At 40.5% G+C, this 21,979-nt stretch overlaps 2 protein-coding genes across 2 annotated transcripts; one reads left to right on the forward strand and one right to left on the reverse strand.

Annotated features, from left to right (window-relative positions):
• Positions 1-273: 273 nt before the first annotated feature.
• Positions 274-9,373, reverse strand: LOC129104896 (lactase/phlorizin hydrolase-like). The gene is made up of 14 exons (XM_054615761.1): positions 8,857-9,373; positions 8,139-8,203; positions 6,451-7,038; positions 5,712-6,360; positions 3,889-5,442; positions 3,350-3,618; positions 2,911-3,201; positions 2,521-2,719; positions 2,059-2,249; positions 1,842-1,948; positions 1,431-1,562; positions 1,072-1,295; positions 673-909; positions 274-494 (listed from the first exon to the last, which is right to left on the reverse strand). Exons 1-14 carry the CDS (start codon positions 9,371-9,373, stop codon positions 274-276), a joined length of 5,244 nt encoding a protein of 1,747 aa, XP_054471736.1.
• Positions 9,374-10,721: 1,348 nt separating this feature from the next.
• On the forward strand, positions 10,722-21,276 carry LOC129104897 (lactase/phlorizin hydrolase-like). The gene is made up of 18 exons (XM_054615762.1): positions 10,722-11,343; positions 11,782-11,852; positions 12,500-12,577; positions 12,663-12,756; positions 13,991-14,078; positions 14,178-14,856; positions 14,947-15,595; positions 15,694-17,244; positions 17,650-17,918; positions 18,022-18,312; positions 18,398-18,596; positions 18,824-19,026; positions 19,165-19,271; positions 19,370-19,501; positions 19,633-19,856; positions 20,071-20,307; positions 20,683-20,789; positions 21,205-21,276. The coding sequence occupies exons 1-18, from the start codon at positions 10,722-10,724 to the stop codon at positions 21,274-21,276; spliced, it is 5,673 nt and encodes a 1,890-aa protein (XP_054471737.1).
• The last annotated feature ends 703 nt before the right edge of the window (positions 21,277-21,979 follow it).

Below are 21,979 nucleotides of genomic sequence, written 5' to 3' on the forward strand. Positions count from 1 at the left end.
CGCATATTTATTTAAATCTCTGACATTTTTTTATATTCTTCAAATAATGCCGGTATCATGTGTCATGTGTCTCCATAATTTGTTGAACACTATAGTAGTTGATTGACCCAAAACCTTAAACAACACAGTTATTCTATATTGCTGTAAGAGTTTCATTCATCCTGCACCTTAATTAAGTCATTCACATATCAGCAAACCAGATGTTGATAATCTGGACCCAGAAAATCTGCCAAAAATGTGGCTGGTTTTTCAACTTCCTTCTAAAAACTTCCCTCACATTCTCTCCATTTTAACGGACTCCACCGCTGCTCTCTTTAACTTCTTTCTTGTTTTCAGGAGACGATGTACAACAAATATGACACCAAGTACACATACAAGAAGAAATACAAAGATGACATAAAGTGCAACTTCAGCATCATTAGTGGAAATCCTCAGACCCAAGAAATCCACCATGTTCATGGGCAGAATAGGGACAGTTGTCTGTACAGTGTTCTCTTGTGTGGTCACAGTGGGGGTACTTGTTGCTGTTGAAAGAGAGGGACAAGAAACAACAGAATTGTACTGATGTATTCATGATAATCTAATATTTTGCACACTTAAGTGTTTCCACAATCTACGGAATTAAACAACGATTACATTGTGTTAAAATCTGTGAATTTAGAATTACACTACCTTCGGGTTTAGGGTTCAGACATTCATGGGGCCCGAGGGCCGGGTCTGGGAAGCCATTGCAGGTGATGATGGAGGCATAGTGAGAAGCTGAGTTTTTAGGGATACGAGGATATGTGGGGTCGGAGCGGTTCACGTAGAAAAGCCCAAATCGCTCAGAGTAGCCAGCAGCCCACTCAAAGTTGTCCATTAATGACCAGGCTGTGTAGCCTCTCAGATCAACTCCATCCAGAACATGGGCTGAAAGAGAGACAGTAATGGCTACGTTTAAAATGCGTACGTATCTTTAAAAAATGTCTTAATAATATCTCTTATAGTCTTTATACATATACGATTTGAATTTAAGGTATGCAAAATAAGTAGAACAATGAAATTCCTATAAGTCCGTCTAATACGTGGTACCTTTCAGGGCCTGGTTAATGTAGTTTTCATAGTAGTACTTTCTGTGGATGTCATTCAAGTCCACTTCTCCTCTTTCTGAGATCCCATTCTCTGTGACATAGACAGGTGGGTTTCCATACTCATCCTTGATAAACTTGAGGATTTTCCTAAATCCAAATGGAGTGATCTTCAGCCAGAAGGAGCCAGACCCAATCCAGGTGCGGTCATGGGTGGTTCCCGTACCCCTGCATAATGGAATGGAAATGAAAACTTTGTGTACTCATTTAAACAAGCAGCTGAACTGAGTATAGAATGACCCATCTTGTGTCACCAATCTTCTGTGAGGTGCAAAGAAAGAAATATTTTAAATTCCAACCTACTTGTCACCTTCATAATCCTGCTGATTTCCCAAATCAACTGGGTATGAGAGAACTGAGGTGTAATGGTTGAAGCCAAAGTAATCGTGGGTCCCTTTGATCCTCTTGATTTCATCAGGCGTGAACTCAGGAAGCCTTTATTTGAAACAAGAATCTTTTTCAAAACCCAACCTAGGATTTCTCCATCAACATTAAACAGTACTCTGATATCCATCTGTTACCTAGAGTGCATACTTTTTTAAGCAATTACTAATCGTGTACTGAACCAAATGAAGAAAACTAGTGGTGGAGGTGGAGATAGAGTATGACAGAATGCATTTATTGATGTGGGCTTTAACCCCATGTTATGTAGTCAATGTCTATGCCATAATAATATTGAATTTCAAACCACACTGATTTCTACTTTTCATTTACCGTGATTCAGGGAGACCTACAGCAAGGCTTCTTTTTCGAATGATTGTTTTCATTAAGTCAGGATAATCACCGTTGAAGATGGGATGGGCAAACCAGCCAATGAAGAACTGCAATGATTATATATCATAAATTGTATATGATTAATGAGGTGAATGAAGGTGGGAAAACCTGTATAAAGGGGACGACCCAGTTCTGGTGTCAACATTTGTTCATCTACCTGCAAGTAGCGCTTGACTGCATCCACATCCTCCTGCTTATATGGGTTCTTTGGCTCCGCCCAATCAGAATTGATGGTAATGGAGATGATGCCACCTTGTGTTGAGCGGTACTTGTCATTGTAGAGGTGCCAGGCCTCAGCATGGGCTTTTATCAGGTTGTGAGCTGCAATATACTGCTTACCCACAATGCCTGAAACATTTGAGACTTTGGTTTAAAATTAGATCTTAAAGTGAAGTTAACTTTGATTATCTTTGTAAACGTTTCTTGTGTACAATGATGAGCTGCAAAAGGATATGACTCAAAAATCGTTTTTCTTCTCAAAAGAGAGTGAAAGTAGGTCATTTCTTTATATTTAAAAATGTATCAGCAGTGCGGATTCATACAAAACGAAAGTTTTACACCCTGTGAGAATTTATTTTGTTGATATAGGAAGTATATCAAAAGAAACATGTTTGATTACCTGGAGCAAATGTACCATATCCATAGCCAAGGTTGGCTACAATGTAGGGTTCATTTAGAGTGATCCAGAACTTCACCCTGCTTCCAAATCGGCTGAATAAAACATTGGCATAATCTCTGAATCTCTGGACAATGGTTTCATTCTCCCAGCCCCCTACCTTCTGAAGAGCTAGGGGCAAGTCCCAGTGGTACAAGGTAACCTGAGAAACCGAGGAGAAGAAATTTGTCCTACAAGTGATTTTTTTTTCACCCTGTGGGGGCAAATTGTATATTGCTGTATATTTTTGGTTGATTAATTTGATACTACGACTAGAGGCTATCAAAGTCCCACATTTTAAAATACAGCGCTACGTAGGAATCATTAGTTGTTATAAAAAACAGCACTACCTACCTGGGGCTGAATATTAGCAGCTTCCAAGGCATCCAGTAATCTAAGATAATAGTTCAGTCCTGCTTCATTGATGTGGTTGTTGGTGCCATCAGGAAGCACTCTGGGCCAGGATACAGATAAACGATAGTGGGTCACCTTCAACGTCTTCAGCACCTCCACATCCTTGTCAATCTTGTTGTAACTATCACAAGCAGTATCGCCATTGTCACTGTTGGCCACTTTCAAAGGAGTATGGGCAAACTTGTCCCAAATACTCAGTCCCTTTCCATGGGCCCTCCAGCTCCCTTCAATCTGTAATGAAAGACAAGTTCAGTACAATACCAGCCATGGTTAACACTCCCTTTATGCTTCATCCCTGTGTATTGATAAGATATACCCTAAAGATAACTGACACTCTACCATACCGGTGTACCACAAGTGCACAAGCATTATTGCTCACCTGGTAAGAGGCACTAGCAGTACTCCAGTTAAACGTTTTGGGAAACTCTCCATAAAGCATCTTCTCGTCATCTGGTAATGGGAAGCCATTGTCCTTCATGACTTGGTAATAATAGTGAGCAGAGCGTTTGGGTGTCCTCGGCCGGTTCGGGTTAGTGAAGTCCACATGGTGAAGCCCAAATCCTACTTTGTACCCATTGAGCCACTCAAAAGAATCCATGAGAGATGTTGCTATGTATCCTTTCACCTTCACACCATCAAGATTATGGGCTGTGTAAATATATAGGGATAGAGATAACATAACCAGCATTTAAAAATGTATATAAGTGGATTGGTTGTTTATATTTTACATGGTATAATTCAACTGTATATGGCCACTGGTTCACAAACCAACAAGTGGACATGAAAGTTACTGAATATGTATTTTAAGAGAACCACCTGACAGAAACATAAACACAAGATTTTAGCTTCAGCATGCTAGATTGGAGGACCTAACAAACAGTATGTTCTAAACCTTTAATAAGTGATGGGTGCACTTACCCTTTAAAGCCTCATCAACGTAGGTTTTGTAGTAAAATACTCTGGCAGTGTCATCAACTGTAGTCATAATGTCTGTAGCGACTCCATTCTCAGTAATGTAAATATCCGGATCCCCATACTCCTCTTTGATCCAGTTGAGGAGTCTTCTCAAGCCCCATGCCACAGCTCTCTGGTTACTGATGGCAGTAGTTGGAGAATCACCTTCATTTTCTTCTGACAAGTCCAGGTCATACTTATAGGATTGAGGGGAAAGTCGAGCAGTAACATGGCTTGCAATCTTTGTGGTGTAATGATTTACACAGAACATATCAGCAGTTCCTTTGATGAAGCTATTTTCTTCTTCCGTGAAGGAAGGTAGTCTTGTCTCTGAAAGACCTTGGAGTTCACTTTTGTTTCCAACTTGCCACTTCATTGCATCTGGATAATCGCCATTCTTGAAAATGGGGTGTGCAAACCAGCCTAGTTTGAACTGCAGAGCGCGGTCAGCAGCTACCACTTCACGGGGAACATTAACATCTTTAGGTTCAATCCAATCAGCATTGAGAGCGATGGATACTAGACCACTCTGGGATTTGCGATACTTATCGTCATATGTGTGGTAAGCCTTGGCGTGTGCCTTTATAAGGTTGTGTGCAACTCTGTATGGTGCAATTCCTGGATTCTTAACATTTGGTGGGATCTGTCCAAGTCCATATCCTGACCACGCAATTGTGTGAGGCTGGTTGAAGGTCATCCAAAATTTCACTCTGTCTCCAAAGTTGGCGAAGCAGAAGTCACAAAAGTCATTAAAAATGTCAATCATCTCTACATTTTCCCAGCCACCAATGTCTTGCAAAGCTTGAGGAAGGTCCCAGTGGTAGAGAGTCACCATGGGAGTGATGTTATGTGCTAACAGGCCATCAATGAGTCTATTGTAGTAGTCAACACCTTTGAGGTTCAGGGAGGTAAGCCGACCATCAGGAAAGATCCTGGACCAGGACATTGAGAATCTGTATGACTTTACCCTTAGAGCTCGCAGCATGTAGAAGTCTTCTTCTAGTCTATTGTAGCTGTCACAGGCCACATCTCCATTGGCATTTGCAGGAATACTGCCAGATTTGTTGGTAAATGTATCCCAGACACTGGGCCCCTTACCATCAGCATTCCAGCCACCTTCAATCTGGTAAGCTGAAGATGATACTCCCCAACTGAAGCCTTGTGGGAAAGTGCCAAAGTGGTAGAGTTTTCGCTGAAAATTGGTTTGGCTGGAGAATTTCCTCCAAACATCCTTGGCCTGGGATGGGACGGTGGAAGGCGGGAGAGGGGCATTTTTATTTGACTCTTTGATTTTCAGTTCTGGTGCAAAAAGGAAGAGTTCTTTGGTAGCAAAACCATTTTTCTCAATAACTTTAGAGTAAAAGTAGGCAGACTGCTTTGGAGTCCTGGGCCTGTCAGGCAGGTCAAAGTTGACATGGTGCAATCCAAAGCGTTCACTGTAGCCTTGTGGACCTTCAAAGCCATCCATGAGTGACTGGACAGTAAACTGCTGCACGTTTACTCCATCCAAATGTATAGCTGTTGAGAGAATGATGACATTCAGCAATTAAAATAATCACATTCAGCATTTAACAGTTAAATTACTTTTTTTCTGAAAAAGTGAAAACTAATTAGGAAAGGGATAACTAAGTATTTACAAGGTGTAAGCCATTACAACATAAACAAGTGTACGAATGATGGCTGAATGTATATTGTTAATGTTTGGTGCACAAGCCTTGTTTGAAATATGAATACAGGAATATGAAATTACGATGTGTTTAAAAAGGCAACTACTTTCAACAACATACCTTTCAGGGCTTCATTGATGTAACTCTTCATGTACTCTATTCTACCGATGTCATTTAGAGTGTCGCCACTGTCCTCAGTAGGCATACCATTCCCAGTTATGTGGATAGGTACTTTGGTAACATTCAAGTATTCTGTGGAAATGTAGTTAAGAAGCCTTCTGAGACCCCAAGGTGTAGAATAGATCCAGTCAGAAGCTGTAGAAGACCATGACGGGTCCACATGTGCCTGGAAGTCCCCCACCCCCTCAGGACCAGGGGTGCAGCCACCAACGCTGACGTTGACCAGTCGCGAAGTATAGTGGTTTAATCCCAAGAAGTCAGCTGTTCCACGTATCCTCTTGCTCTCTCCAGCAGTGAAAACTGGAAGTCTTGCAGGCTCAGAGAGGGGACACTCTTTTCTTTTCTGTTCAATTTGAGTCTTGAGTGTTGGAGGATAATCTCCATTTACAAATATAGGATGTGCAAACCAGCCCAGCATAAACTGCAGGTAACGATCTGCAGCCGCTATGTCTTCAGGTTTGGAGGGGTCCATGGGCTCAGCCCAATCAGAGTTCAATGCAATGCCCACTTTCCCTCCTTGGGCCTTTCTGTACTTGTCATTGTAGATATGCCAGGCCTCAGCATGAGACTTGAGCATATTGTGAGTGGCCTGCAAAGATAAAATAAATAGTGATGTGAATGTTTAAGAATGACAATGAAATATTGTATATTTACATAACCGGATGAGCATTGCTCTCACTTGATAGGATGCAACCACATAATCTTTGACTCCAGGGGGGTGCTCGCCAGTGCCATACCCAGCATGGCTCACCACCCAGGGGCTACTGAATGTGTTCCAGGTCTTGACCCTGTCTCCAAACCTTGAGAAGCAGAAGTCTGCATAGTCCTTGAAGGCTTCAACAATGGAAGCATTGGTCCATCCACCATAGTCCTGGAGTGTCTGGGGCAGATCCCAGTGGTAGAGAGTGACAACAGGTTGTATGTCGGACTCAATGAGAGCGTTGATCAGCTTGTCATAGTAGAGAGCCCCTTTCTCTGATTGGCTTCCCCGGTGGCCTGAGGGGAAAATACGGGCCCAGGAGATGGAAAACTGGTAGGTGTTGACATGAAGACCTCGCAGGAGGTAGACATCATAATCCACCTTGTGGTAACTGTCACAGGATAGATCAGCTGTCTGATTTGCAAAGGCTAGGCCCTCATGACCAAAACGGTCCCAAATGGTCTCTCCCTTCCCACCTTCTAACCAGCCTCCCTCAACCTTGAAGGACTCACTGGAGGTAGCCCATTGGAAGTCAACAGGAAAGGACTCATTAAGGAAGGCATCTCGCTCAGATAAGGTCATGGCGGCAAAATTGCTCCAAGTTTTGCAGTAGGTCACGGAACATGACGATGTTTGAAGATGGCTTCTATCACTTTGATGTGAATGGCTGAAGATAAAAAGAACAAAAATGTGGAAAATTAAATCAGATGGTATTGGTAAATCCCAAAAATGTGGCATTGACTAGGATTGGTGCAAACAGTTTACAGCTGAAACTAAGCTGCAACTCTAATTTAGTTTTCACAATGTCTGTATTAGTACAGTGGTTTACTTTTCAGGAATTTGGGTATTTAACAAAGTGAAGTTTGGTGTTCTACCCATTTTTTGTGTTTTGTGCTTCACAAATACAAATACACACAATATGATTATTGCATCTTAAAAGCATCATTTTCTATATGAACTACCTTTTTGGAATGTTGTCAGCTGGACCTAACAAATCCACCATGTCAAATCCAAGAATATTTTGCTCTCCATGGTTCAGCACTGTAAAAGCATAAAAATGTATCATACATGTCATGTCATGTTTCATATAAAGCATGTACATAAAGGACTCAATATGACAACTTAACATTGCTATGATCACTTTAATAAATTGTATTTTTCACAGGAAGGCAAAGGTATCTCACTTTTGTTTTTTAAGATTACGGACAGGAATTGATGAGGAGTACAGTCAACGAGGTTCACCTCATAAAAGAGAATGGGTTTGTCTCCAAACTTTCCCGACAAGAAAACTTTGATGTTAAATACAAATGCATGTAACAGAATTCCCAGAATATGATAGTATAAGGGTTCTCAATTTGTTATCTATACAGCTGAAGACTGTACATACCAAAACACGCTGCAGTTCCTCAGCCAGGTTTTGTCCAGCAGTGCAGTTATATTGAATTTTGATAGAAAGGAAATCTGAATATTTCTGTCATAAAGAAACATGTGTGAGTGTGGCTGGATAGCATAAAAAAGCATATTACTTATCCCTGGCCTAAATGAAATAAATGGTGTCACACAGCTTTATGTAATTTTAGAAGTTTTGTCATAGTCATGCTAACATATTGCTTTGCATTTATTCTTTAAATAATGTGCCTATGTTCTGTTTGACTTTGTGATCTCACCAGTCGTTGAGTGACACTGATGATTGGGACTTCACTGGCCTTTACCCCAACTGATACTCCTCCATCTGAAACACATAACAAGTTAATTAAGTTATTGATCCACACTTTTCCTCACTGTTAGACAGAGTAACCATATTCTCCCTTCCCCTGCTTTACTCTATTACCCTTATCATGACCTTTGGTGTGGAAGACAGATATGGAAACCATTATCTCATTGAGCTCTGCCATGATTATTATGAATCTCATAAAGCTGGACATCTACAACAGAAGATAAGATAAAACACTTCTAAGTATGACATGACAAAGTAAATCTACTAGTTCATGCTAATTATATGGTGCATACTGTAATAAAACATGAATGAGACATTGACATTAAATGTTGTCCTAGTTTTAAAGGTTACAAATACATCAAGTAAACTTTAGGGGAAATCTGTATTTGATGCTCTGGTGCATTATTTGTATATATTCGATAATTAAATTTCCTGATTTCAATTTACTTTATTGGGAAATTGAAGAGAAGAATATACCAACAAGGTTAAGAAAATACCATATTTGCTAAATGATTGACCAGGTATTTCTCATTTTTTCTAAATGTGAAATCACCTTTAATACTTTCCCATTCCATACAAGCTACATATTCCATACAAGACATCATTAGCTCTCCAATTATGTTATATCCAAGCCATGCACATAATGCAATAAAGTATTGATCTCATACCTCTCCCAGGAAACAGTAGGTGGTAACGGTGGTAGACTGCGGTGTGTGCATCAAGGGCATTTTGCAGCTCAGCATCCCTCAGCTCTTCCAAGCTGCTCAGTGTCACCCAATAGTCTGCCATCTTTCCAAACTCTCCGAACACAAACTCTGCATACTGGTGAAACATCTCCACCAGCTCCTGGCTCTCCCAGCCTCCATACCTTGATCTCAGAGCCTCTGGCACTGTGGATCCATGAAGGACGACCAGAGGTTGAAGGCCCACCTCCAGCAGCTGCTCCAGCAGGGTCTTGTAACAGGTAACCACAGCCTGCTGGGGTTGGCTGGGGAGGCCTGTAGGTAGGAGTTGAGCCCATGACAGCAACACTTTGAAGTGGGTCACCCCTCTGTTCTGGAGGTACTCAACGTTCTGTTTGGAGCCTGGAGGTATGGGATGACTGCAGTCAAATGTGTCCAGCACTGGGGGTTTGCCATACAGGCCGTTCACCTGTTTGTTGGTCATGGGACCTGCAAGAAACATGGCCGGATGTTGATCATCATGTTTGTGGCACATGCAGCCATACACAGTGATCACAAACAGGGAGAGAAGTTTTCCGAGTAACAACATATTGCCTGAGTACGGGGAACTGAATGAGCCACTGGATGGTTAACCTTTTATAGAAGCGCTGTTTACAAGCTTGAACTTTCAGTTAGACAACTTTCATAAGTTTCATAACTGAAACTGCCGTATGCAGGGGTCAAACATGGTGTGATACTTTATAGCGTGTTTGGTAAGAGTGGTCACAGCCTTGAATGCTCCTGATAAAAATGAAAAGGTCAAACAAGAATTAGGAGATCAGAAGACATTTATGATAAAGGCCCACACCACACATGAAGATATGATACACATGAGATAGCAGTGTTATTTTGACTGGCTCTCAGAGTTCAGTCGTAGGAGAGGTGAATTTTTTTTTATGTGTTTATGTCACTGTAAGATCTTATGGATTTATTACAGACATTGATAATATATTCTAATGTTAATACTGTATATCGTTTTTTTTGTTTAATTGTAAATCCCTTTTCTTAACAATGTTACAAAGTTCTTCATAACAGCATTGAAAAACATCAGAGCATCATTTCAACATCTAATTTGTTTTTTGAAAAAGACATAGAGCATCAGGGAAAACACATAATCACGATGTAATCAATATCATGATGCAGAATTACATCAAAATAGAGAGAAAACTCACTGCTCTATGAGGTTCATTGTTCCCCTCTAAGTCGACCACAGTGATCCATGTATAATCTTTGCAAATGTGCAGTAATTTTCTAAAGTGGTTTGGAATCACGCAAGACTCAAACAGCATATGAAAAGTGATGAGTAAATGACCTTCAGTGCATTTGTGTTATTATATAAAAAATGATATGGCATCTAGGATGTGTGTTTTCTTCCATTGGATAATTCAAAAACAACATTGTTGATAAGAGTTTATGAGTATAAGAGATTCCATTGCACATGTAGGTTCCTTTAATTTGGCTGCCGAAAGTTGTGAAAGTTCAAATCTAAAATATGTTATGTTCTCTCTCTCTCTCTCTCTCTCTCTCTCTTGTTTTAAATGCTGTTACATTTTCAAAAAGCATGTTGTAACAGCATCATGTTCATGGTCCTCAAACATGAGCACAAGAGAAGGATATATATTTATCACTTGACACGCAAGTCCAGAGTCTTCGTGACCATATCCCAGTGCTGCAATAAAACACTGTAATTTGCACGACTTGGATGTGATATCATCCCTTAATTATGTAACATTGCAAAAAGAAGACAACAGCATTGCTTTAAAGAGCTTGGCAATCAGTGGATAATATCAGTCCATCCTTTTCAAGCCATAATGAAGCACCTATTGTGGGTTGCATTTCTGTTGGTTTTTTGTCTGTATGGTTACCTGAGTAGTAAGGTGACTGGACAAGAGGACTTCATGCTTGTTGCAGGCCCTCTGGCAAAGCAGCTGGTGAGAAGCTCAGGCAACACGGTGAGTGATGCGTTTGACTGCAGTCATCCCATACCTCCAGGCTCCAAACAGAACTTTGAGTACCTCCAGAACAGAGGGGTGACCCACTTCAAAGTGCCGCTGTCATGGGTTCAACTCCTACCTACAGGCCTCCCCAGCCAACCCCAGCAGGCTGTGGTTACCTGTTACAAGACCCTCCTGGAGCAGCTGCTGGACGTGGGCCTTCAACCTCTGGTCGTCCTTCATGGATCAACAGTGCCAGAGACTCTGAGATCAAGGTATGGAGGCTGGGAGAGCCAGGAGCTGGTGGAGATGTTTCAGCAGTATGCAGAGTTTGCCTTCCAAGAGTTTGGAGCACTGGCAGACTCATGGGTGACACTGAGTGACTTGGGTGGTGTTTGGCATGACGGGCAGCCTGAGGGTGCTCCTGGTCCTCTGCAAAATATCCTCCAGCTCAATAAGAACATTTACCAGATCTACCATCAACGGTTTCCTGACAAAGGTAATATAGAACAAGGAGAAATTTAAAGATGTGTTTGATTGATTTAGCTCCTTCTTGCAGGATTAGTCATTTGTTACTATGTTATGATAAATAAACCAAGAACAAGAATTATTTTAAATATAAAAAATGTTTTGTTAATCACTAATATATTAAGTGTTGTATTGTCTTTTCAATGTGTTTTGAAGAAATAACATGTAAAAAGGATTGCTTTACGACCAACCCTTTACCCCCTTATTTATGACACCGATTACATGCGTAGATTACCATGCATGTCTCAATAGTCAATTCAGGTGAAATCAGTAACATAATATAAGCAGTATTTTAACTGTACAGCTGTGAAATGTCTTTGTGCTTTGTCAAAGTATCCTTAGTGAAAAATGGCGTAGGGTCCTTAGGTTACATTGTGGTCACAGTGCCTTTATGCTTCCATATTCACAGGGAGACGTCTGTCAGTCGGATTGAGAGCTAGTGATGCTGCAATTCTTCCCCAGATCAAAGGTTCATCTCCAGTAAGCTGTCTCTTCTGTTCTCTAATGTATCTTTTAGACTTCTTCTTTCCTTATATAATTAACTTCTGGTGCTGTTGCTATTAGGCTCCAAATGAAAACCATTTTAGAATAGTAAATCATTATCAAAAGAACTGGTTTGTCATGTTCCAATTATTATTATGTATAATTTACTCCTTTATTTGAAGGTTACATTTTGGCCACATCTCCCTGCAAACCTAAAAAGTTGTATGAAGAGGTCCAACTGCATCAAAAGACTTCTAGTTGTTTGACGTCTTAGTAGTTTTCTTGTCACGCTTCCTCCATCTAGAAGTTATGGTCTCATCTTCTGCATTTGTTTCAGCATTTTGTATTGCCAGACCTTCAACGTGTTTTATATCTCTTCTTATCTCAGCTCTTTGATAATAAGTGCTCAAAGATTCTCTGTCAGCAACTTGTTTCCCATGCCTGTATCTGCACTTTTACACACATTCATCGCAAAACAACAAAACTTTTGGTACACACCTATTTTAAAAATTGGCCAGGTTGTATCTTATGTAATGATATATATCAATGTAGGCCCCATGGCAATACAACTTAAACAAGTACTTATTTTCATTTACACACATGAGTGGGATAACATATTGTGCTCTGTCTCCTATTTTGAACAGATGGATTTCTTGTCGGTGCACATTGAATACAACTGTGTGTCTGCATCAAATTTTGCAAAGGAGCTGAGCAGCTTACAGGTAAGAAAATGATAAACGGTGCTTCTATTCATGTTTCATTTTATATTTTGAATCACACTGCAGCCACATGCATTTTATGTTGTAGATGTCAAGTGGGGACTTGCCAATCCTGATATATGAGGTGACTGTTCATGGTTGTCCTTATAGTCAAGACCAGCTTCTTGGCAACTTCATACAAGGTAAATGTCATTATGGCTAAATTAATATGATTCTGTTATCCAGTTTTGTTCATATAACCTTAAAGTTAAAATTTGCTCAAACTGTCACAGTTTCCTGACAATACATAAAAGGGAAGATCTGTCGAAAATGAGGTTCCTCTACCTCTTCTTCGTTCTCCTAATGGCATTTGCAAGATTCCATCAAGGAAATCAAACTATCAGAGTTTAAAAGTCCCTGGCGCAGCTGTCAATCACTGCTCACGAAGCTCATGAACTCCGATCAAACTATCAAACTAGGTGATCAAATATGATTCAATATTCTGTTGAACAATATCCTGTTCAATATTCTGTTATTTTGTGTGAATCATAAAAATTTGTAACACATTTCCAACATTATCTGAACCAATCCTCTCTGTTTTTATTGACCAAGTAAAAGATCAAGGATAGCTTGTTGTAAATTGCAATATCATAAACTTTTACAGACACTATAATCATGGGAGTGTTATTTGGAGGGTAATCATAGGGCAGTGATCAGTGTTAATGCTTCTTTTTATGGTCAAGTTCAGTTATATAAACACAATCACATGCATGTTGGAGCACAGCTGTAGGACTTGCTTTTCTATTTATAAGTTAATGCATAAACACAACTCAGTGTGTTTATCAGACAAAATATATTGTTTTAAAAAATAATTTTCACTGGAATGTGGCATTGACATTTGATTGGTTAGAAGAAGAATGTAGAGTCTAAAGCAGATGCCTGGATAAGTAAGTATTTGTTGACATTTAAGTAAGTGTATCAACTAAATAAATGACTGATATTAACATTTTTAGGCCATGCTAGCAGCATGGCTCTATGGGTCGCCACGTCAGAGCACGGATTTAGTTCAGAATGACATAATTAAACAGCTAGGGCTTGGATTCACATGTGTGGTTTTGAGTGAAACATCTTAGCAACTATTGTATGGATTGGAATGACATTTGGTACAGACACGCATGGCCCCCTCAGGATAAAATCACGATAACTTAAGTAATTCTTTAAATTTTTATCTTCAGGTCAAAATATCACTTTGTCAAATACTTTGGTTTAAGACCAAATACCTGGCATTACAAGCACCCTCAGTTGTACCTTGAGTTTAGTGTTAATTAGCTGTTAATTAGCTGTACTATGAAAAAAGGAATGTATCTTTTTAATTCTGCACATTTCATTAATGTTGATCACATAACTGTTATTAACTTTGTCTTGCATTCATCACAGCCTTAATGAACAACAATAACCTGAATATTGTGGGATGCGACATGATGGATATGTTGGGTAAGCTGGACATGGAGGAAGTCCCAACCAGGTAACAGTTTATCTTGGTCAAATATACAGTTTCATATGTACTGACAAAGCTTGTTTCTTGTATGTTTACACAGTTTTATGTCCTTCTCTTTTCCAACAGACATGGTATTTCAGACTACAATCGAATTAAACCATTTAAAAACAGTTATCAAAATGTGTGGAATAAGTTTGGGGCCCAGACCACAACAGAACGAGACCTTTTCCTCAATGAATCCTTCCCCTTAGGCTTCCAATGGGCTACCTCCAGGGAGTCCTTCAAGGTTGAGGGAGGCTGGTTAGAAGGTGGGAAGGGAGAGACCATTTGGGACCGTTTTGGTCATGAGGGCCTAGCCTTTGCAAATCAGACAGCTGATCTATCCTGTGACAGTTACCACAAGGTGGATTATGATGTCTACCTCCTGCGAGGTCTTCAAGTCAACACCTACCAGTTTTCCATCTCCTGGGCCCGTATTTTCCCCTCAGGCCACCGGGGAAGCCAATCAGAGAAAGGGGCTCTCTACTATGACAAGCTGATCAACGCTCTCATTGAGTCCGACATACAACCTGTTGTCACTCTCTACCACTGGGATCTGCCCCAGACACTCCAGGACTATGGTGGATGGACCAATGCTTCCATTGTTGAAGCCTTCAAGGACTATGCAGACTTCTGCTTCTCAAGGTTTGGAGACAGGGTCAAGACCTGGAACACATTCAGTAGCCCCTGGGTGGTGAGCCATGCTGGGTATGGCACTGGCGAGCACCCCCCTGGAGTCAAAGATTATGTGGTTGCCTCCTATCAGGTGAGAGCAATGCTCATCCGGTTATGTAAATATACAATATTTCATTGTCATTCTTAAACATTCACATCACTATTTATTTTATCTTTGCAGGTCACTCACAATATGCTCAAGTCTCATGCTGAGGCCTGGCATATCTACAATGACAAGTACAGAAAGGCCCAAGGAGGGAAAGTGGGCATTGCATTGAACTCTGATTGGGCTGAGCCCATGGACCCCTCCAAACCTGAAGACATAGCGGCTGCCGATCGTTACCTGCAGTTTATGCTGGGCTGGTTTGCACATCCTATATTCATAAATGGAGATTATCCTCCAACACTCAAGACTCAAATTGAACAGAAAAGAAAAGAGTGTCCCCTCTCTGAGCCTGCAAGACTTCCAGTTTTCACTGCTGGAGAGAGCAAGAGGATACGTGGAACAGCTGACTTCCTGGGATTAAATCACTATACTTCCCGACTGGTCAACGTCAGCGTTGGTGCCTGCACCCCTGGTCCTGAGGGGGTGGGGGACTTCCAGGCACATGTGGACCCGTCATGGTCTTCTACAGCTTCTGACTGGATCTATTCTACACCTTGGGGTCTCAGAAGGCTTCTTAACTACATTTCCACAGAATACTTGAATGTTACCAAAGTGCCTATCCACATAACTGGCAATGGTATGCCTACTGAGGACAGTGGCGACACTCTAAATGACATCGGTAGAATAGAGTACATGAAGAGTTACATCAATGAAGCCCTAAAAGGTTAGTGTCTGGAATTTCTCTGATAGGAAACCACCTTTTACAAAGTGTTTATAAATATTGTTATCCTTAATGTGTTTTTGTGTGTGTCCGTTTTCTAGGAATATTCATAGATGGAGTGGATGTGCAGCGATTCACAGTGCAATCACTCATGGATGGATTTGAGGGAAAACAGGGCTACAGCCAAAGATTTGGTCTTCACTATGTCAACTTTGAAGATGCAGACAGACCAAGAACCCCAAAGCAATCTGCCTATTTCTATTCTCAGGTTATCGTGCAAAATGGATTTGGTTCAAGCAAAGGGCATGCTTTTAAAGGATCAGAGATGCAACTCAACCGCCAACCAACTGCTTTATCACCCTCTGAGGTTCCGTCTAAATCAAAGGTTGTCTGGGAGGAATTTTCCAACCAGTCGAAATTCCAGAGAAAACTCTACCACTATGGCACTTTCCCACAAGGCTTCAGTTGGGGAGTATCATCTTCAGCTTACCAGATTGAAGGTGGCTGGAATGCTGATAGTAAGGGGCCAAGCGTCTGGGATACATTTACCAACAAATCTGGCAGTATTCCTGCGAATGCCAATGGAAATGTGGCCTGTGACAGCTACAATAGACTAGAAGAAGACTTCTACATGCTGCGAGCTCTAAGGGTAAAGTCATACAGATTATCTTTGTCATGGTCCAGGATCTTTCCTGATGGTCGGCTTACCTCCCTGAACAAGAAAGGTGTTGACTACTACAATAGACTCATTGATGGCCTGTTAGCACATAACATCACTCCCATGGTGACTCTCTACCACTGGGATCTTCCTCAAGCGTTGCAAGACATTGGTGGCTGGGAAAATGTAGAGATGATTGACATTTTTAATGACTTTTGTGACTTCTGCTTCGCCAACTTTGGAGACAGAGTGAAATTTTGGATGACCTTCAACCAGCCTCACACAATTGCGTGGTCAGGATATGGACTTGGACAGATCCCACCAAATGTTAAGAATCCAGGAATTGCACCATACAGAGTTGCACACAACCTTATAAAGGCACACGCCAAGGCTTACCACACATATGACGATAAGTATCGCAAATCCCAAAGTGGTCTAGTATCCATCGCTCTCAATGCTGATTGGATTGAACCTAAAGATGTTAATGTTCCCCGTGAAGTGGTAGCTGCTGACCGCGCTCTGCAGTTCAAACTAGGTTGGTTTGCACACCCCATTTTCAAGAATGGCGATTATCCAGATGCAATGAAGTGGCAAGTTGGAAACAAAAGTGAACTCCAAGGTCTTTCAGAGACAAGACTACCTTCCTTCACGGAAGAAGAAAATAGCTTCATCAAAGGAACTGCTGATATGTTCTGTGTAAATCATTACACCACAAAGATTGCAAGCCATGTTACTGCTCGACTTTCCCCTCAATCCTATGAGTATGACCTGGACTTGTCAGAAGAAAATGAAGGTGATTCTCCAACTACTGCCATCAGTAACCAGAGAGCTGTGGCATGGGGCTTGAGAAGACTCCTCAACTGGATCAAAGAGGAGTATGGGGATCCGGATATTTACATTACTGAGAATGGAGTAGCTACAGAATCAAAGACAACTTGGGATGACTCTGCCAGAGTATTTTATTACAAGACCTACATCGATGAGGCTCTGAAAGGTACAGCCATATAAATACATTTGTGAAGATAAATAATGACATTATATGATTATAATGACTGTTTAGATTTTTAGTCTTGATCATTTATTTGTGTGTGTATGTTTTAATAACAGCCTGAGGCTTTAAAGGGTAAAGACACATATCATGTATTAAAGGTTTAAAACATACTGTTTGTTAGGTCCGCCAATCTAGCATGCTGAAGCTTAAATCTTGTGGTATATTTCTGTCAGGTGGTTCTCTTAAAATAGATGATGGACACATAGTAACTTACATGTCCACGTGTTGGTCTGTGTCCCAGTGGCCATATTCTGTTGAATTACACCATGGAAAATATAGACCACCAATCCACTTATATACATTTTTAATTGCTAATTATGTTATCTCTATCCTAATACATTTACACAGCCCATAATCTTGATGGTGTGAAGGTGAAAGGATACATAGCAACATCTCTCATGGATTCTTTTGAGTGGCTCAATGGGTACAAAGTAGGATTTGGGCTTCACCATGTGGACTTCACTAACCCGAACCGGCCGAGGACCCCCAAGTACTCAGCCCATTTCTACTACCAAGTTATAAAGGACAATGGTTTCCCTACACCAGATGATGAGAAGCTTATTCATGGACATTTCCGCAAAGATTTTATTTGGAGTACTGCAACAGCATCATACCAGGTAACTTTTTGATAAAGCCCCTTTATTAATGCTGGGTCAGGGATTTGCACATACATTCCTTACATTGTTTTTTCCTAATTAACTCTGTGTTTCTTATCTCCAGATTGAAGGGGGATGGAGAGCGGATGGAAAAGGCCTCAGCATCTGGGACAAATTTGCTCACACTCCTCTCCGAGTGTTCAATGATGACAATGGAGATATAGCCTGTGACAGTTACAATAAAGTAAACGAGGATGTTGCTATATTGAAGCAACTCAAGGTGACCCATTATCGTTTCTCCATATCCTGGCCAAGGGTGCTTCCTGATGGCACCACCAAGCACATCAATGAGGCTGGACTAAATTACTACAACAGACTGGTGGATGCACTGCTTGCTGCAAACATCCAACCTCATGTATGTGTAATTCTTGCTTCTCAGGAAATTATTTACAATGTTAAATTGGTAAATTTGGTAAACCTTGCTTTCCCTTTGTCCTCAGATTACGCTCTACCATTGGGACCTTCCACAAGCTCTGCAGGACATTGGGGGCTGGGAGAATGAGACAATTATTTTCAAATTCAGGGACTATGTTGACCTCATCTTTAGCCGTCTTGGCCACAAAGTGAAATTTTGGATCACCATTAATGAGCCATACAATGTAGCCAATGTGGGCCATGGCTATGGGGCAGCTGCCCCAGGTATGCCCACACTCATATCGATGTATGCTCACCTGATTGGTGTGACATACAGGTTGAAAAAGTAAAAATTCATCAAAACAGTATTGCATGGTCATTAAGTGTTTTGAAACAGTGTGTTTTCTAGAAAGCAATTGTTAGTTTTGACCTTTCTAAACCACAATGAGAAGAATCATATGTAGCTAAAGAAACTAGGAAATGTGTCTGTTGTTCCTTGTGTATGTGTCCAGGGATCAGTTTCCGACCAGGCACTCTGCCCTACATTGTGGGTCACAACTTGCTTAAAGCTCACGCTGAAGCCTGGCATCTCTACAATGACAAGTACCGGGCCAAACAGAAAGGAATTATCTCCATCACCATCAACTCTGACTGGTCAGAGCCCAGAAATCCCTATAAGCAGGAGGACATTGACGCTGCAAGACGCGTGGTGCAGGTACTTTAAAGAACAAACAAGGAAATACTTAATGTTGTTGTTACTGTTTGCAGATTCTTCTTTTGCATGCTCATTCCTTTCCCATTTTACAATAGAAGTAAGTTGCAGTTATGGTCTGTTATGTTACTTCTTGTGCAGTTCTACATTGGCTGGTTTGCCCATCCCGTATTTAACGGAGACTACAGCAACATGATGAAGACAATCATTCGAGAGCGAAGCCTGGCTGCTGGTCTGCCTAAATCTCGGTATAATTAAAAACAACATTATAGCAAGAAAGAGCACTAATGGAAAATTGTTTTACATTCATCAGGTGAATTTAATAAATTTGATTTAATCTCTCCAGGCTGCCTGAGTTCACTCCTGAGGAGATTAAAAAGATTAAGGGCACCTATGATTATTTTGGGTTCAACCATTACACCACTGTCCTGGCGTTCCCTGTGAACTATGGAAACCTTCAGCACTATGATGCCGATAGGTAAGCAAGTAAGAACATACCTACAGAAACCAAGTGGGAGAAGCAAGTCCTACACAGTCACATGGTGGTGAGCTAAAGATGTACCTTTATTTTTGTGAAATAACACCATTTCACTGATTTGATCTTCTCAGGGGGGCAGGAACGATTGCTGATCGTACCTGGCTGGATTCAGGATCTTCTTGGCTGAAGGTCTCACCATTTGGATTCCGCAGGATATTGAACTTTATTAAGGAGGAGTATGGAAATCCACCTATTATCATCACAGAAAATGGCATGTCAGAGCGAGGGCCGATTGACCTAAACGATGTTCATAGGAGCTACTACTATGAAAAGTACATCAACCAGGTGCTGAAAGGTATCAAACCGCAACTCCCATCATATATTTGAATAAAGACCATTGACAATATCTCATGTAAAGTATCCCAGACAACTGATTGAAGAGTAATGGATCATAGCAATCTTGCTGTTTCTCAGAATAATTCCATGTTCAAACCAAGATACTGAATTTTTTGTACATAAGAATTGAGAGTGTATTTGCATCCCTAAAGGTGTTCATTTTCTCCTCCTAGCTTACTTGCTAGATAACGTGGATATCCGGGGTTACACAGCTTGGTCCCTGATGGACAACCTAGAGTGGGCCACTGGCCTTTCAGAAAGATTTGGCCTTTTCTACGTCAATCACTCAGACACTAAATTGCCTCGAGTGGCCAAGACTTCTGTTACCCTCTACTCCACCATCATCAACTGCAACGGATTCCCAGACCCCGCCTTGGGACCCCATGAGTGCTTAAACACCGTGCCTGAAGGTAAATTGATGCATTGATGTAACCAGTATCTTTAAGGCTTACCAATTCAAACATAATTTGTGCAAGAAACCTAAGTAAACGAAACGTTAAGTTGTACAAGGGTTATGTGCAATTCTAAGACAAAAGCATCAACTTCCTGGAGTTTTGTTGTCAGCATATTTAACAAGAGATGTCAATATAAACCCTACACATTTTCCACACAGAAAGCAAATAATCGTTATATTCCCCTAAAATGTCACTTTTTCTTTGATGGAAAACAACAATGCAGTGATAGTAGAACTTTATATTTTGTGGATAGCAGATTTTCTGTTCATCTAAGATGTGATTTACAGTTAATATTAGTTTATATTAATGTCTTGTGTCTTTTTTCTACAGTCACGCCCGCTCCCTCTAACAACACTGTGAGCTTTCTAGGTATGAAGCTCTCTACCAACAATGCTGAGACCGGATTAAACACCACATTTGCTCTGCTGATTGTTGCAGTGTTTGGAGCTATTTGTGCATCATTTTTTTTGTTTAAGGCAAAAAAACATTCCAAGAAAAAACAATTTATGGGAATGGAACAGAAATTCTGATAGAAAAAAGGCATAGTTGTAATCAAAGTCATACATGAAGTAATCTGTAGTAAATCTTATAAGCACCATTTCATAAAACTTCCTGCATGTTAATGAAGTTGTAGAATAAATGTTTTTAGCCTTTGCGGGCTGTAAAAATCTTAATTTGTTTCCTAAGCGAATGATTCAACAGATTTCTATTTTTCATTCACCCAGAAACAACTCAAAAAGAATAAACAATTTTCTCATGATCCATGCTTTTTACTGCTAAAACTGATCCCCTGTAGATGTACAACGCCATGGGAGCCACACTGAATCACACAAGATCTGCGTTTTGCTTTAGGCAACACTCAAACACAAAGAAGTCGTTAACAGCAGCAGTCCCACCAGTGAGATAGCCCTCAACTTTGAGTAAGTACAGGATACGCATCATTTGCACTTGCATTGTGAAACAAAATATTGCACCATTCATGAAACACATGATTGTTATCTGCAGAAGTCAGACATCTGTTATGCTCCTCAATAAAGCATAATAGATCATTTATTTGAGAAAAAGTCACCTTTGGGCAAAACATTTGGGAGCTGAAAACAAAATCAGATGGTCTCCTTAACACTATTGCTGTGTCCCCAGAAGCTGCAGATACAAACATGCCTAGTATTAACACTGTAGAGATCAGCTAATACCACTAGATGTCAATGTAGGCGTGAATTCATCCTGCTGCACGTTTGGTTTCAGAGGAGATTAAGTTCCTCTAAATCTTTAACCAGCTCATTAGGGAAACACTATTATGTTGTCCAACTAAAGTTATAATGTGTCATTACATTATAAAAGACATTGACTATTGCTCAGTTCATGTTGATGCCACAATAAGAGGTTACTGATTATCTGGCAAACTGGTCAATTCAGTCACAGCTCACAAAAAACTAAACTAAACCAAAATCATAAAAACAACATATTGTATGACTGAGTCCCACTGCAGTTTTAATGTTAGCTAGTATATTTGACATGTCATTATTGATGCTGCAGTAGATTTAGTGTTTTATTGTAGGGCTAAACGTGATGAACATTGTTTATAAAAATATAAACTTAAGGTTTGTGTTTACTAGAAGTGCAGATC

This window comes from Anoplopoma fimbria, chromosome 16 (assembly GCF_027596085.1).
Source record: "Anoplopoma fimbria isolate UVic2021 breed Golden Eagle Sablefish chromosome 16, Afim_UVic_2022, whole genome shotgun sequence".
Lineage (NCBI taxonomy): Eukaryota > Metazoa > Chordata > Actinopteri > Perciformes > Anoplopomatidae > Anoplopoma > Anoplopoma fimbria.